This window comes from Tachysurus vachellii, chromosome 11 (assembly GCF_030014155.1).
Source record: "Tachysurus vachellii isolate PV-2020 chromosome 11, HZAU_Pvac_v1, whole genome shotgun sequence".
Classification (NCBI taxonomy): domain Eukaryota; kingdom Metazoa; phylum Chordata; class Actinopteri; order Siluriformes; family Bagridae; genus Tachysurus; species Tachysurus vachellii.
Genome location: NC_083470.1, coordinates 6,142,361 through 6,161,028, shown reverse-complemented (window position 1 = coordinate 6,161,028; position 18,668 = coordinate 6,142,361). Strand labels below are relative to the sequence as shown.

Sequence of the window (18,668 nt, the reverse complement as noted above, 5' to 3'; positions counted from 1 at the left end):
ATGCTTTTAATCGTTCAAAAATATTATTTCATTTCCAAGGTTTTTTGCTGAACAATGATTACCAGAAAATTTTCTGTTGTTTTTGCTTTGACAGAATGTTCTAGCAGATATACAAAACTGTATTTAAAGGTGGGGGGCAAATGCTTCAGAAAACTGAGCCGGGCCGACTAACAAAACAAACGTGTAGCCAATTAGCAGGAGAGAGTGTTCAGTGCACATGTCTGACATTAGCCTCTGCCGTTAACTCTGCCTCGGGTTCTAGGCGTTGAACGTCGTCTTCCGCGTGATACGGACCTAAACCTTTCACGGTACAACACACAGTACTACAAAAACACATTTGACCTGTATTACCATAGTATTACTCATTGAGTTCATTTATTGATAAAAATATCCCCTCGGCCATCTGCCCCAGCAGGTTCCGCCATAACAGTTGCCTGGGTTGCGAATGTATGTGTGGGACTGCTATTAGCTATTAGGATGCTATTTAAAGGTGAGGTGCACGATGTTTGAAAGCCAATGTTGACATTTGGCTTTCAAACATCGTGCACCTCACCTTTAAATAGCATCCTAATAGCTAATAGCAGTCTGGATGTCATGATGTTTTGGTTTTATACTTATAAGTTATCTATTCAATCAGGATTACAATATATAAAAAAGTAACTAAAGAAAGATAAAACAAAAAGTCAAGGTAATTTTCTTCTCATGATTTTAAGAAAAGTCAGATTTTGTCACTTCCTGTTGAACATGTGAATATTGTGGGGCAGTAAAAAGTTACTGGTTACATAAAAAAAAAATCTAATAGACAATAGAAGCATAAGTTTAACACATTAACCCAATAATCAAAAATTATTTAATAATTATGTATATTTAGTGTGTTGTAGAGATTTTATGAATGTTTTTCTGCATATGAAATAAATGATACACGTACTGTATATACCAAGAATTTGTAAATGTGAGTGAAATTACAGCTGAAAGGTTTGTATGCACCTGACCATTTCACGCATATGTGCTTTTTTAACATCCTGTTCCAGATGTAGTTCCTCTCTGCTGTTAAAATAACTACTAGATGTTAGGATGTGGCTGTTGGTTTGTTCGTTCAGCTACAGTACAAGAACATTGGTGAGATGACGCACTGATGTCACGTGAGAAGCTCTAGGGATGAGGTTGCCTAGTGGTTAAGGTGTTGGTCTACCAATCAGAAGGTTGTGAGTTTAAATCCCAGGTCCCTCAAGCTACCGCTGTTGGGCGTCTGGGCAAGGTCCTTAACCCTTTGCTTGTATAAAATAAGTTGCTCCGGATAGATGTCTGCTAAATGCTGTTAATTTGGTGTGTAGCTTTCTTTGTGATTAGGTGCAGGACACTTGAGTTTTCCACACCAACCTTGACAAACCATGTCTTCCTGGGCTTCAGTTTGTGTATGGGCTCATTGTCATACCAGAATAGTTTTTGGTCTCTTAGATCTTTTAAGGAAATTGTAATGCTACAGCTTACAAAGCTGTTCAATGCGATTGTGGGCTTAAAATTTGTGGCAACAGATTGACGAAGGCTCAAAAATAGGTTTGATGATCAAGCTTTCAACCATATAGTCTGCTGTATGTCTAAATAACGATATCAGATGATTAATTCCAACTCCAATTTAATGAAAAACATAAAAACCACCATAGATCAGTTGAGTATTAGCTGTAAAATGCTTAGTCAGAATATTGATTCATTTGCCCAGAGAGAGATAGGCTATTTGTATAAACAATCTCAATAGAGGGACTTGGTACAGTATTATAGGATAGTGAGAGCAGATAAATGACATTGTGGAAATGTCTTATATCTTATTACAAAAACAAGTTACATTGCTTATGCATAACTTGTTTATGTCAATGTTTACATGCTATCTGGCGTTAAGATAGGAAGACAAAAAAAAATTCATGACTGGATTGCATTTGCCAAGTTAAAACCCGATTTACACTTAAAATGAGCTGGAGACAAAAAGATGTGCTATAAATCAAAACTCAGCAACATTAGTATTCCTTTTGGGCCATCGTCAGCTCATCCATCCGAAATAGCAGCAAAGAATCTGACTGAATGTTAAGCAACCTGCTGGATTATCTAGATTCAGGGGCAATTTGTCTGACTCATGCTACCAGAAATAGAATCAACTGACGTAGAATGTTGCGAAAAGTTAGGAGTCATGATAGAAAGTCAGGGACTTTTGAAAGGTTTTCGGCTGGCTGGTGGAGGTGGTGGTGGTGATGGTGTGTGTGTATGTGTGTATGTGTGTGTGTGTGTGTGTGTGTGTATTTGGGGAGGTGTTACTCTCACACAGCCCACAAAAACAACCTGACGTATGCTGGAACGCTGAAAGCTGACATTACAATGCAGTCTGATGCCCTTTCGCTGACAAGAGGGACGCTAGCATTCTCAGGACTCGCGCTCCATTTTTCCACAGACTTCTGCTCAATTCCAAAACTATGGACTGAATCGGGCTGCACAAGGTCACGCTAGAATGAGCCATTATGAAGCCTAAACAGCCTTCTAGTCTTATCAGAACTGTACAAAGCTGATGGGGTTTTTTGAATGCAAATCCCAAACTCACCTATTCCACTTCAATAGGAACTTCGCCACCACGGGCTGATCTGAAACGTCCGTAAATAAGCCGTCCTGTCAGAGCAACAGATGGGAAAAGCATAGGCTACTGAAGAGAGTTATTTGCTGTAAAAAGGATGCAATTCAAATGCAATACTTTTGAACTCTGGCTCTAACAGATCTCATCCTCTCTGTGCTGGAGCTGTCACTGCCCCTCTTTCACGATGGATTAAGACCACAGGCAGGCCAAACAATGCGCTGACTTTGCTCGCAACAATACAAACTTGCAAGGGTATCAGGATACAATGAAACGCTCTGGCAGCGGCTAGTTCCCTATAACTCCCTTGTTTTATTGCGCTGTGAGGAGATTCAATTATCACCACCACCACCTATCTGATTCAATAATGAAGCACCTTCTCTAAAATATTCAACAGCGGTGATGGTGTGTCGAAGTCAGGGAGACAAAATTGGAATTCGGGATGGCGCTCCACCTGAATGTGTCTTAACAGGAAGGTGAGGGTGTCCTTTGGCTCGGACGTACATCAAACAGGCCTGGAAGACGAGTCCACAAATCACAAATCACCTTCTTATAGCCTGTGATATAACTGGCGCAAACACCAGCATGTCTCAACAAATTTAATTACTCTTCATAATCCCGGCGACGGTTTATAATCCACCGTGGCCAGCTGACAAATGAAGACCAGATGCACGGTTGTCAATAATAAGAGGCGTCGGGGTCAGAATGTGACAACATGACTGTGGAAACAACGGGCTGTGGAAAATATTAGCGCAATAGCCTGAGAGAATCAGAATTAATTGGAAGGATAAGCAGAACAATGAAAGGTCAACAATGTGGTTTCATTAGCAATGGTTTCGCAATGTGTTACACTGGTGTGGGTGTCATTGATATGTTAATTTGTTAATGTCCGCCTTTTAAATGATCGATCCTATTGATCAATACCAGCTTGAAGAAATAGCCGAGATCAGACAAGATAATTGCTTAGAGAAAACTGCTGCAACTATATATATATATATATATATATATATATATATATATATATATATATATACCAATTTGTATTAAAGTTTTATAATTTCCGTCTGAATTGTCACTGAGCTGAGAAATAAAGGTACGCATACATTTATTAGCTTGGCTTGTTGAAAAATTGGCAAACTTCTCCAAGGTTGAGCCAGAGGTCCTTCAAATAAATATTCATTTATTCATTTTCTACCGCTTATCCAAACTACCTCGGGTCACGGGGAGCCTGTGCCTATCTCAGGCGTCATCGGGCATCAAGGCAGGATACACCCTGGACGGAGTGCCAACCCATCACAGGGCACACACACACACTCTCATTCACTCACGCAATCACACACTACGGACAATTTTCCAGAGATGCCAATCAACCTACCATGCATGTCTTTGGACCGGGGGAGGAAACCGGAGTACCCTGAGGAAACCCCCGAGGCACGGGGAGAACATGCAAACTCCACACACACAAGGTGGAGGCGGGAATCGAACCCCCAACCCTGGAGGTGTGAGGCGAATGTGCTAACCACTAAGCCACCATGCCCCCAATAAATATTCAGTTACTTATAATAATAATAATAATAATAATAATAATAATAATAATAATAATAATAATAATAATAATAATAATAATAATAATATTCACCTTATTTAGAGGTAGATTTTTTTTTTGTTGCATATTGGTTTTGTCTAGACAGTTGCAATTAAAAAAAAAGTCATATACACCTCAGGACATACAGAGCTGGCTGATTGAGCTTAAGCCTGGAAGAATACTGATTACTGAATGGCAATGTTTTCATGAATTTCTTTGGTGAAAATAGACAATAGTTAAATGAGTGCAATATCAATCAATGCAAGCTATTAAAAAATCCCTATACCGAGAAGACAATTACTATGTTCCAAGCCATAGGTTTTCCAAAGCACATGATAAGAATAGCATCGATTTAAGAAAAGCCAAAGTGCAGCATAGGCAGATATCACACATGCGATCGACTTATGAGGCATTTTGGCTATGAGCTATGTTTTGTCCTCACACCACATGCAGAAGATAGAGTTGGTATTAAACAGCAAGTTGAGTATAGTAAGCAGGAGGGTTATATAACAGCTTTACACCGGACTTTATTTTGCTCGATTTCGTCAGTGGTTCTATATTCAAGCAGGTTCCTGATTCTGAAAACTCTTGTCATCTGTGCACGCTAATTAAAAAAAAAGCCTTCTACTGTCAGCCAGATCTCAATTCAACTGAAAGATAGACAGTAGTGCAGCAGATGGTTGGATAAATAACGAGCAGCTCACACAATAGTTATAGTATATTGATCGCTTGTGGATGTTGTGTTTGTCAGTCAAGCAGTTCAACCCGACGTGACTCTAATTTCAAAAGGATGTAAATGAACGGAAATACATAATCATGTCCGAGGAAGACTTTAAGATTAAGGTTGGGTCTGGTTAGGGTTTGAACCTATGGAAATATCCAGTTACGTAGCGCTGGATGTGTTATTTCCTGCGAATGCTAAGTGCACAAGCTTCTTCAATGTCAACGTGGAGGTGGAGCAGCTGGGGAAGGTGGGGGAGGGGTTTGGCGCGATGACATTTTTCGACGCCCATCATTTTGCTCCATTGCACAATGAATTAATCATTGTATTTAGCTAAAACACTGAGAAATGTGTCACCCGGTCTACGGGATTGTTTTGTCAGGCTTGCTGGAAATTGCTGTTATTAAAATGCAGAAGGGAAACATTTCAGGAGAAGATTTTTGGTCACGTGCGTTATACTGAATAACAGGTGGAAATGGGAAGCACGGCCGTCAAAGATACAGCACTGTAAAAGATAGATAGATAGATAGATAGATAGATAGATAGATAGATAGATAGATAGATAGACAGACAGATATGGAGCGAGGACACACATGCTTGCTGTAGGGTTTCTTTAGGAGGAATGGATTTAATGAGGCTGAGCCACCGTAGGCAGAGAGCCACAGTTTTTATCATCGCCCAGTGAACATCATTCATTCAGCCTTCCAGTCCACACATACACACACATCTACATGGACTTCCTGTCCATAAAAGCTTCTCACAGATTTCCAGAAGGGTTTAATTTAAAAGAAAACAGCATCTAAAAAGTAACTGAAGTAAATCTGTAACACCCAGACCCAGTATCTTCTGTAATCAAGTTCTTGCTGAGTATAACGAATGAACGTAAGGTCTAGCAATAAATGCCAGCTCATACTGTTTATTATGAACTGACACAGACTTATATGGCAATAAACAATCAACTAACAGTCTCTCATTTGCTTTACAGTTTCGCACATACACACACCTACACACTTCACACTGGAACGAAATAAGCCACACATCCAGAAAAGCCAAACGAAGCAATAACGACAACAACCAAGACAGGCCTCCGAGGTGTTTGTGAGGATTATAGAGGGAGCGGTGTGTGGCCCTGGGTGAGCGTGTCTCTTGGTATTAGCGAGGCCACGTGTTTCACTGGCCTCCATGACTCTCGGGTCTGTAATTAATTGGGCCACAGAGCAGCATCGGGAGACGGTGACCTGGAAACCTCGCTGTGTCCGTCTGGGCCTTTTGTTCCTCGCCGTTGAAACCGAAAACCTATTTCTGTACGGTTTTTAAACTTTGTTGTGGGTGTGACTTTCAATTTGGGCCGACCGAGAAAAGGTAGTACGCCGACTGGCATGTATTTAGGAGGTGCAATGAAAACCGGAAAAACAAAGAGTTTTGAAATGATTAGACTATTGAAAATTCAGCAAAAGTGTAACTCACACATCATACAGGATCGAACGTAGGACCCTGGAGCTGTAAGGTGCCAATTGTTTCTTGAAAATATAAGTCATATATTTGTAGTGATCTGGGAAACTGTGGTTGAGCTGAAAAAAGTGGGGTTGACTTGGTGTGGTTGAGCTGAAAAAAGCCAAAAATATGAGAAATCAAGTTTTGGAGAAAATTCCATTTTCCTGTCACTCAACTTTAGGAAACTCTACTTATATGTTACGGGAATATTTATTATTTATAAGTTTTAAACCTTGCTTGAAAAATTGAATTTGCCCAAAAACGTGTAAAAAATGTCACGGTTTAATGAAGTTGTTTTATAGTTCCAGTATGTTCTGTATCAAAACCCTCTTATCCTAAGCTTCATAAATTCAGTCTGAAATAAAATAGCAGCTGTGAAATTGTCCACATTTCCTCTGAGCTGCATTCGGAATATCTTTAAATACAATTTTCTCTAAATGCACTTTTGGAGGTAATCATGTTACTACAGTAGCTTTGTGGTTGAGTCGCATGCGAAAGAGCAACAGTTCAGGAAATTCTGTAGTAGAAGAAACTGTTGTAGAAAATGTCAAAGTGTCACCATGTGAAGGGTTTTCCCGTTCCACCACACATACCTCCTCATTTGATGACAGGAAGTTATATTTCAAATGTGGCTAACTCTTTGAGACCGCTCTCACTGACATCGCATGTGTGTGATTTCCTCAGATATCCCGAGCAGGTTTTTGGCTCTAAAAAGCAGAGGAATGTGTTCCAGACCACAAAAGGATTGTTTCTCCGAGGATGATTGATGAGTGAAAGACTTCTGTAACAGGAAGTCTGGTAAATGCTAGTTAGATATGAAGCATCTAAGCAACGTCAAATGATTTCTATATTTTAGAGGTAGCATCAGGTCTTGTAGCATGTTCCTGGTATGCAGTGGTTATTATCAAAAGTGATCCAAGGAAGGACAACCGATTAACTTGTTTTTCTTTAGCATCATGTAGATGGCCTTGTGTGCGTGTTGCTAACCTGAGGAAGACGGAGCACCAGGATTAATTGTGGTTAGAAGACAAGAAGCAGTGTGATGCTCTGGACAAAGTTCTGCTGTGAATCTTTGGTTCCTGATTTCACGTAGATGTTACTTTGATGGTAGGTACCACCTCCGTAAACAAGTACACCTCTTCATGGCAACAGTCTTCCCTAATGCCTCAATTTATCTCTGCTATTTGGCAGTAGCCCTTACCCAGCACGACTTCCATTTATACAACTGAGCAGTTGAGAGTTAAAGGTCTTGCTTAAAGGTGAGGTGCACGATGTTTGAAAGCCAATGTTGACATTTGAAATCACCAAAACAAACACGCCCCTAACCCAAATGGGTGTCACCCCTGTTTTGATAGCTCCGCCCCACACATACATACGTAACCCAGGCAACTATTATGGCGGAACCTGCTGGGGCAGCTGGCCGAGGGGATATTTTTAGCAATAAATAAACTCAATGAGTAATACTATGGTAATAAAACTGTGTGTTTGTAGTACTGTGTGTTGTACCGTGAAAGGTTTAGCTCCGTTTCACACGGAAGACGACGTTCAAAACCTAGTACCCGAGGCAGAGGTAACGGCAGGTACCGGACACGCCTCTTTCTACTAATTGGCTACACGTTTGTTTTGTTAGTCGGCCCGACTCAGTTTTCTGAAGCATTTCTCAAACATCGTGCACCCCACCTTTAAGGCTCCAGCAGTGGCAGCTTGTCAGTGTTAGGATTTGAACTCACAACTTTCGGATCCACAGGTCAGTAATCAAACTATGCAAATCCGCATATTCACCCGATATTATTACCCAATCTGATCGAGCATCTGTGAGTTGTGGTATAAATACATCATAACAATTAGCTTCCAACATCATCGCTGATTCATCAGCAAACTAAGGATTTTTTATTTTTTTTTTATAAATGAATGAATAAAATTCAGATAAAAATCCCAAACTCCACAGTGCTGCGTTCTGTCTCTCGCGGGGACAAGTCTGAGCGCCAGTGGGCGATATATCACGCTTTGGCTTATAGAAAAGTAAAACTCTCAGATCATACATGCCACCGACTGGGGAATGAGGTTTCCAGAAATAGCTCGCCGCATCTCGAATCCAAATCTCCACAGGTCTCTCATCTAAAACCTGCAGCTCAGGGGCGGACAGCTGGAACACCGCTGTTAGGATATGGAGAGAAAATCAATAGCTCAAGCTTAATATTCCATTCAGTGCCTGACAAGCATTCATACCTCCTGAGGCTAAGTGTATATTTTTACTTTTAAGACTCTAGTTATTATGTTTTTCTAAAGGCAGCGTCAGTCAGCGCTTTTCACTTGTTCTAGCAAAAATCAGTCGAGCAGCAAACGGCTTCTCAGACACTAAAAGGTCCACGGCTGTTCGTCCTGAGCTGTGCAGGAAGTCCACCTGCTCGCTTGAACTTCGTGTTTATACAGACATTAGCATTTTAACAATAAAATCAAAGCAAATCCGTGTATAAAGCAAAACCTTTTATACAGTATGATTGCTTATGGGAAGGTTGTTTAAATATGACGCAAAAAGCTTAAAGAGCGAAATGTTTTTTTTCTCTCTCACTTTTATGTGATGGAGCGTTTAAAAGCATACAGGGGAAGACGAATGCGCGCAAAACAAACCCTTTTATTCATAAATTATTTAGAAACATACCCAGTTCATTCATTCATTCATTCATTCATCTTCTACCGCTTATCCAAACTACCTCGGGTCACGGGGAGCCTATGATCTCAGGCATCATCGGGCATCAAGGCAGGATACACCCTGGACGGAGTGCCAACCCATCGCAGGGCACACACACACACACTCTCATTCACTCACGCAATCACACACTAGGGACAATTTTCCAGAGATGCCAATCAACCTACCATGCATGTCTTTGGACCGGGGGAGGAAACCGGAGTACCCGGAGGAAACCCCCGAGGCACAGGGAGAACATGCAAACTCCACACATACAAGGCGGAGGCGGGAATCAAACCCCGACCCTGGAGGTGTGAGGCGAACGTGCTAACCACTAAGCCAATTAGGTGGATTTTCTTACTTTAAATTGGATGTTGTATGAATTGTGGCTTTCTGCACTGTCATTGAGTTGGAAATGATTTATCTGTGAAAACATTGTGTTTTGTGTGTAGAAAGATTTTAGCATTTGAATCTGTAAGGATGTTAAAATGGCAGACAGCTGCTCTGGAAACTTCGGTACAATTTTTGTAGATTATGTCGGAAATTGTCTGTCGGGTCATTTTTTGGAGTGTCGCAATCGTTTATTGTTGTATAAACATACAAAATCTTAAATGATCTCAAACATAATTTTCTAAATTAACAGCATAGAGAAATTGGTGCAACAATAGTCGCACACCACCAAGGGTTCATGAATGAGGACATGATGTGTGAAAGCGTTAAGCCGGCTCATGTATCAGTCATGGTGTCATGTCTCTGCACACAAAAGGGACACGTGTCAGTATATCACACACACACACACACACACACACACACACACACACACCTGAACACGGCTCAGTCCAAACACAGCATGTTAGCTAGGAATATGTGGCGACACAACACACACACACACACACACACACACACACAGCCTTGACATGTCCTACAGACTACACCGTGTGTGCTTGAAAGAGAGAAACAGCAATACAATGTCTGGCAACACCACATATATCACATACTGTATCACATATCAATAGTACAAATCTGCCAACAGACACACAACAAACACACACACACATGCTGTCCACTTGTAATGAGGGATGAAATCTCAGGACACGTTAGCGTTCTCTCCTCCATGCAGCCAAACTGAGACCTCTGTTCTTTCTCGGTTCCCCTGAAAGCTGACACACTTCCTCCATTACAGTGACAAGCCTCCTGTCATTATTATTCATATAAAAACAGATGAGATCTAACAAATCTCTATAAAGAGACGCATCTATCAGCATCTCCCACTGCGTCTCTGCCGAGCGTTCGGTGTGTGAAATGAAAAGGCAGGAGCGTGTGTCTCTGTCACTCACTCAACCCCCGACCCACACACATCACACACACTTACACACACACACACAGAGCAGAGCATAAAAGAATGACTATCTAAATATCTAGCACTAAACAAAAGTTATACTCCAGGACTTACTTAAGTTAAACACACACACACTGGGCGCTCATTCCAGTCTACATGAAAAACTTCAATCAGCATTTCAGTGTCTTGTCCTGTTTGATTAAGAGAAGATATTTGCACCAATCAGGAAATGATGGATAATCTTTGATGATCATTTACATTTACAGCATTTAGCAGACACTCTTATCCAGAGTGACTTACATTTTTTTATTTCAGTTTTTATACACCTGAGCAATTGAGGGTTAAGGGCCTTGCTCAGGGGCCCTGCAGTGGCAACTTGGTGGACCTGGGATTCGAACCAATGACCTTCCGATCAGTAGTCGAACACCTTAACCACTGAGCTACCACATCCCTATGTCTACATAACTTTGTACTTGAAGCTCATTCGACTGAGTTAGATTTATACGGTTGGCATAAAGCATCATCTCACACACACACACACACACACACACATCCACACACACTTTATGTAGTGTTGATCCTACACAGGGTCACTGGGAACCTGGAGTCTCTCAACAGGGACACTGTGGAAAAGGTGCCAACCCACCACAGGGCACAATCACACTCCCACCCATTCACACACATACAGATCATTTAGACATGGTGAAGAGCCTAAAACACGTGTTTTCGGACTGTGAAAGGAAATTATAATATCCTAAGGAAACCCCTAAAGCATAAGGAGAACATGCAAACTCCACAAACAGGGTGGAGGTGAGAATCAAAACTACTAAGCCTCTGTGACAAGCAATAAGATGACATGAGAGACAGCAAAATGAATTAATAGTCGTATCAGTCTTGATTGTGTACCATATGTCTGGAATGAAAATATTGTATGAAACTTTTCTGTGCAAAATTTACAGAGAATGCAAAAAACAAAACAAAACAAAAAAAAATATCTTAATTCTTGTAGACTTCACTCTGGAAAAACATCCGCGTTAGACTTTCGGACCATCTGCAAAGTGCACGTAGCTGGACATGATGTATGAGGTGGAAAAGTGTGAAGTGAATTACGCGACGCTGTTGCACTGAACAAATGTGAGCGTCTTCAAGCGTTCAGATCAGCTGTGTGTTTGTTGATCTGATTCCAAACCCTACTGCACAGTAGACTAGTGATTACTTAATGCTCCACTGCACCGGACTCAACTACACCTTTGAAACCGGATCTTCGTGTTGAATCGCTTTAACAAGCTCCTCGTATGAATTTGACACACCGCAAGTTGTGTAGCAACTCTAAAGCAAGTCTAAAGCTCCTTGGGTCAATCATAATCATAATGATTAACAACACTGTCAAAAGGAAGTATTATGGGAATATATTTAGAATTTTTTTTCCTCAGTGAAACATTTTAAGTTAGTTGAACGTTTTCTAAACGTTACGGTCCTATACATTTATAAAGTGTAAATGAAGCCTTTATTAGTCACATATACATTATGAAGCCAAAGTTTAGCCAAATACAGCATTAGCATTAAGTGTTATTTAATTCATTTATTGTATTGTTTTTGTTTATGTTTACTTTGTGTTATTGCACTTTTACACTTACAAGCTGACCAAACGTTATGACGCTAATTTAGTTTACAAATTCATTAGTGACGCTGTATGTAGTGACACCATCCTGGAGCAGAGAGGGTTAAGGGCCTTACTCAAGAGCCCGACAGCGGCAGCCTTAAACGTTGACCCCCTCTTCTCCTAGGCAGTCTTAAACGTTGACCCCCCTCTTCTCCTAGGCAGCCTTAAACATTGACCCCCCTCTTCTCCTAGGCAGCCTTAAACGTTGACCCCCTCTTCTCCTAGGCAGCCTTAAACGTTGACCCCCTCTTCTCCTATTCAGCCTTAAACGTTGACCCCCTCTTCTCCTATTCAGCCTTAAACGTTGACCCCCCTCTTCTCCTAGACGTCTCAAGACAGCATTTAGTGATGTGGTTTCTCAACAGTTACAGTGATGTTTTACTGATCAGAAGGTCAGGGGTTTAAGCCCCAGCACCACTGTATTCCCCCTGTTGGGCCGTTGAGCAAGGCTCTTGACCCTGTGCTCTGACCCCAACTTCATAAGAAGCTTGTATATACAGAGATAAGAATTTCACTGTGCTGTAATGTACATGTGACTGACCAAGGCTTACACCCTAAGCCACTTAGACACCTTTAAATACCTTATTAAACATCATTGTAATATTCCTTCCTTAGTTACTTTTGAATAGGTTTCCGGAGCAGCGACGTGGTCAATAACGTCGAATCAGTTCTACCTACTGAAAAGCTGCACATGACGACTATAATGTCAGAAATATCCAGGTTTTATATCCATTTCAGCATCTTATGGGCTACGCCGCACGCTACGGAACCTGTACGATGAGAAATCCAGCGTGTGCCGACTCTCCTCCAAAGCTCTTCTTTACAGTTGAGAAGGGATAGATATATTTCACAGGCTATCTCACACAAATTAGACTGCAGCTGGACCATTCATCCTCAGTGTGATCTAATTCCCTTCTCTCTCTCTCTCTCTTTCTCTTTCTCTCTCTCACACGCACAGCTCAATTCATCTGCAAGAGATGACTCAAAGGGTTTATTACTATAATAAGTCCTTCTAAAGATTGCTAACAGCAGTCTAAAAGATGCTCAATGTTTTGGGCCTAATGTGGAGGATTATATCGACACGGCACAGGAAAAAAAAAACGACGAGCTGCAACAAGCGGAAAGAAACTTTTTAATAAACGTGAATAACCCAATGTGGGTTTTTTATTACTGACATTTTTTTTAATAACAGGAACAGAAGTACTTCAAAGGTAGCTCAATCATTTGAATTTTTAATGATATGCTCTTCCAGGGCAATTCAACGTGTCAGAATTTGTGAATGATTCGAAAAAAAAAAAATCCATATTAAATTACAAGAGACAAAGAGATGCATGAACATCTGGCGGTGATGCTTAATTGCTCCGTCCTAACAAAATGCTGACTTCTTTATGCAGCCATTAAATACAGCGCAGCGCTGAATGAATGCACACAAGCCAGCATTCAAAAGAGAGAAATGTGTGTGTGTGAGTGTGTGTGTTACCTGTCATTGTCGGCGTTCTTGAAGGCCGGGAGGATGTTCCTGATGCTGCTGTTGCGGTCGAGCTTGGGTTGGCTTTTGGTGCGTTTGATGGAGCCTTTCAACCTTCGGCTCAGAAAGCCCTGGACAGGAAGTGGTAGAGAAACGCAAACACTCAGCTCATGCGTTCTTCAACGAAAAACAAACAAAACCACACACACACACACACACAATACACTGACAACCAATTCGGCACATCTGTGAATAAATCTTCTTTTTCCTCCCTCTCTTCCCTCTATCGAAATCTTTCCTCTCATCCGTGGTGTCTGGCAGAGAGGTGGGTTACCGTGCAGACTGAGCTACACACACACACACACACACACACACACACACAAGCACACACATCTGCTCAGGCTGCTGATGTGAGACGCCCCTCAAAGTCGGTGTTACCATGGAAACTGTGGGTTGGCATGGAAGGACAGAGATGTGCAGGGAAAAAAAAAAATAAAAAAATACCGGTGCACTGGTTGGCAAAAAGAGAACTGAAGTGCAGATTCACAAATGCAGACGGGATTAAACACAGATATATATACATGAACCACCAAAATGTCTTTCGACATGAATTTAAAGAAGAACCGGCCAGAAACGGAGCTGCACGTTATATTAAAGACACGGGACCAGAGATACAATTAGTGACTGAGATAATTACTGGGTGTGTCTATAGAATCAGAGGAAATGAATAAATGATTAGCTTTAACAAACCCTCTAAATGAGTGTCGTTACACAATCACTGCTTTGTGAGCAAACAGAGAAAAAACAAAGACGTCACGAAGACAGAAAAGGATTCGGTTCTAGGCAAGAATGCTGTAGGTAATTCAGTAATTGTTCCACATAACCACACAAAGTACTGCTTTTAGAAATAAGAAATAGTGACATTGTGGACACATTAAACAAATATTTTTAGAGTTTGTCAATTATTTATATGTTCATGTTAAAGGTGCATTATGGGAAAATGGCGTCCTGTCTTCCTGTTAATATGCCGGAGGTTCTAACTCTACTGTAACTCTTAACTGTATCAGTGGAACTGTTTTATTTCTGTTGGGACTGTTAAGAGCACAGAGAGACATAATGTCACAGAGAGACATCATAATGGGGGAAAAATAGATAAAATACAAATATGAGCATTCTCACCCAATGAGGTAGTGGATTGTTGTAAAAAAAAAAAACATAATTTACTAATAAATCAGTTATTATTGATTGATATTAACAGGTTTGTCACAGACGGGGGTTAATGTGGCTTAGTGGACTGCACATTTACGTCACACTTCTGGGGTTGGAGAATTTGGACACAATATTAGACTTATATATAAATGTGTTTGTATTTATCCCTAATAAACAAGCCTGAGGTGACTGAGGCGACTGTGGTGAGGAAAAACTCCCTTAGATGGAACAGGAAGAAACCTTGAGAGGAACCAGACTCAAAAGGGAACCTATCCTTATTTGGAATGGATGGATGGATGGATGGATGGATGAATAGAAGGATGGATTGATGGATGGATGGAAGGATGAATGGATGGGTGAATAGAGGGATGGATGGATGGAAGGATGGATGAATAGAAGGATGGATTGATGGATGGATGGGTGAATTGAGGGATGGATGGAAGGATGAATGGATGGGTGAATAGAGGGATGGATGGATGGATGGATGGATGGATGAATGAATAGAAGGATGGATTGATGGATGGATGAGTGAATTGAGGGATGGATGGATGGAAGGGTGAATGGATGGGTGAATAGAGGTATGGATGGATGGATGGATGAATAGAAGGATGGATTGATGGATGGATGGGTGAATTGAGGGATGGATGGATGGATGGATGGATGGAAGGATGAATGGATGGGTGAATAGAGGGATGGATGGATGGATGGATGGATGAATAGAAGGATGGATTGATGGATGGATGGATGGATGGATGAATGGATGGATGAATGGATGGATGGATGGATGGATGGAAGGATGAATAGAGGGATGGATGGATGGATGGATTGATGGAAGGATGAATGGATGGGTGAATAGAGGGATGGATGGATGGAAGGATGGATGACTAGAAGGATGGATTGATGGATGGATGGAAGGATGAATGGATGGGTGAATAGAGGGATGAATGGATGGACGGATGGATGGATGGAAGGATGAATCGATAGATGGATAGATGGATGGATAGATGGATGGATAGATGGATGGATGGATGGATTGATGGAAGGATATTTGTCACAGACACCAGATTCCAGGCTTTTTATTCTTCACTCCTCACTGTAGAACTCTTTACTCCCGTCACAGACATATAGTTTAACATTGACTGAAAACAGCTTTCAGACTGTCTGACTTGTAGGTCTGTAACCACAATCAATCCCAGAATGCTCTTCTGTTCACCAGTTACAGCCTACAGATTAGTGTTCTAATGACTGCTGCTGATAAAATAAAAATATTTAAATGAAATTAATTTTAATATTACATTTTTAATTTTCAGTTTAAGAAGTAATTAAACATTTTCTCATACAGTCAATTTATTTATTCGTATTACTTTTTAAGTTCAGGTTTTTCATTTACATTTACATTTACAGCATTTGGCAGACGCCCTTATCCAGAGCGACGTACATAAGTGATTAAATCTCTAACATTGAATACATTAATGCTGGATCACTGTTACATACTTAAGAGCATCTTGATGTCTTTTTGTTAAGGAAACTTCCCATAATTGGTCATTTTTGCTTTCCAATTCAGAGAAAACTTGCCAAATAAATGAACAGGATTGTTTTGTATATTATATGATTAATATGTACTGATGTTTAACCTGCAAACACTTTTGTAAATTGAGGAATTTACTGTTTGACTGATGCGTGAATGACTGAGCTGTTTTTGTACCACAATCCTTTAGTATTTGTATTTGTTTAATTACAAACCAAACATCTCCTGGATTTACTGTTACTTTAGTCTATGCTTTTGATTTTTAGTGTACGAATAAAACTACTTCTTTGCGTGTTTGTTATAAGTTTGTTTGTACTGTAAATCTCTTCCATTACATGAACACTACGTTAATACGTTTGAGGTTATACAATTTATTCATGTTTATTCTAGAAGTTGTCCAGTTTCTGGAGGAACGTGAAGCACGACTAGACGTGTGTTAGCCTACCTAGCTTTGCTGAGAAAAATATACAAACTTGAGATGATTCAAAGTTTATCAGCAAAAAAGCACAAAAAATAAGCCACAGCAAAATAATTTTTTTCCACAAAAAAGCTCCACAACCTGAAGAAACTGATTATTTCTTTACGTATGTGATTTGTTTGCTTTTAACAAGATTAGTGTAATATTTCATTGAAAGTTTTGTAGTTTGTCATATTATTAGAATTTTGTTAATGCTATGCTATTTAAACGATGTCCTGTTTCCTCCCAGATCATATAATACCTTACCATCACGTCTGGAAAGGTTTAATGACAGCTTCTGAAGATTGTGAGCTCCGGGGGTTGACGAATATGAACTCTTAATCACCTGAAATTTTGTCGGAAATGTCAAACCTTCTACTTCTATCCTTCTTTCCAAACTTTGCCACTATAAGGAGGCATGTTATTATCCTGTCAGGAGCAATGAGATGATATGATGAAGAGGCACAGAGGCAAAGCTCAGAGCTACATGTGATACTTTACTGGAGTGTAACCTCTCCTCAGAGCGGTTTGAATACCACGACATTTGCCGCGTAACCTCCAGGCGTAAATATTAATTAAGGAGTCAGTCGGACGTTTGATGATGAGTCATTTCTGTAATGAATATCTGCAGGTGGTGAGTGAGAAGACGTTACAGGACGGTGCTGCATCCATGTAACGTCTTACCACACGACTGAAATGAAAGCAAAGCCGGTCACGTGACGTAGAACAAACGTTTTATCATTTTGCTGCAAAACGGCTGTAAACAACTTTGTAACTATTGAACAGAACATTGTAAAAAATGTTCAGATTGTGTGAAGGGAAAAAAAATAAAGAGATTTCAGTTATGCCGTCACCCCCTGCCTGTCTAAAGCTCAGCCTCCAGCTCGCTACATACTTTCAGCTCAATTGTGTCTATGTGCCAAATTCTTCTCATGCCGACCTGCTGAGCCTGCCTTTTTCTTACATTCTTCTTACTTTCACTCCTTTCTCTTGCCTTATCTTCTCTCCTCTCTATAATCTTTACACCGATCTGAAATTAGATGGATGCCCTGTTCACGAAACGCTACAGTTTTCGGGCTACAAAGTCTTCAGGTTCAGAAGAATGCTTCCTCTATACATGTAATACTGAGGTAATGTGCCTCAGAGGAGGTTTCGTGAGCAAGAGCTTGTGTTAATAATTAATTATGTGTCGATGTAGATACAGTATATACGTATCTACATCGATCAGCCATAACAAACCACCTGCTGAATATCGTGTAGGTTCCACACTTGAAACTTCCATTATTTGTGTAGGATGTGGTACCCTAGTGGTTAAGGTGTTGGGATAATAATTGGAAGGTTGTGAGTTTATATCCCAGGTCAAACCAAGATGCCATTTCTGGGCTCCTGAGCAAGGCCCTTAACCCTCAATTACTCAGCTGTATTCAATAAGATAAACATAATTATTATAGAATAGAAAAGAAAAAAAGCCTTCATTTTGGCACAGTGAAATTATTTCCTCACATATCCCAGCTTTTGGAGGTTGGGGTCAGAGCGCATGGTCAGACGTGATACAGCGCCCCTGGAGCAGTGAGGGTTAAGGGCCAGTGGCAGCCTGGCAGTGCTGGGGCTTGAACCCTGATCCTCTGATCAACAACCCAGAGCCTTAACCGCTTGAGCCAGCACTGCACTTCTTATTCTTATTACTACTTATTAAGCTTCTTTACATGATATCGCAGGGTGAATGTTGTATGTTTCACCTTCTTTTCTTTTTTTTATCAGCACAATTCATTCATTCATTCATTCATTCATTCATTCATTCATTCATTCATTCATTTTCTACCGCTTATCCGAACTACCTCGGGTCACGGGGAGCCTGTGCCTATCTCAGGTGTCATCGGGCATCAAGGCAGGATACACCC

The 18,668-nt window shown here is 40.6% G+C and overlaps 1 protein-coding gene across 1 annotated transcript in view; it reads right to left on the bottom strand.

Annotated features, from left to right (window-relative positions):
* The window catches only part of dab2ipa (DAB2 interacting protein a), an 89,315-nt gene that overhangs the window by 50,636 nt on the left and 20,011 nt on the right, over positions 1 to 18,668 (bottom strand). The window contains exon 3 of the mRNA XM_060881867.1: positions 13,586 to 13,704. Within this exon, the coding sequence (XP_060737850.1) occupies positions 13,586 to 13,704 (119 nt within the window). The remainder of the gene's footprint in view (positions 1 to 13,585; positions 13,705 to 18,668) is intronic.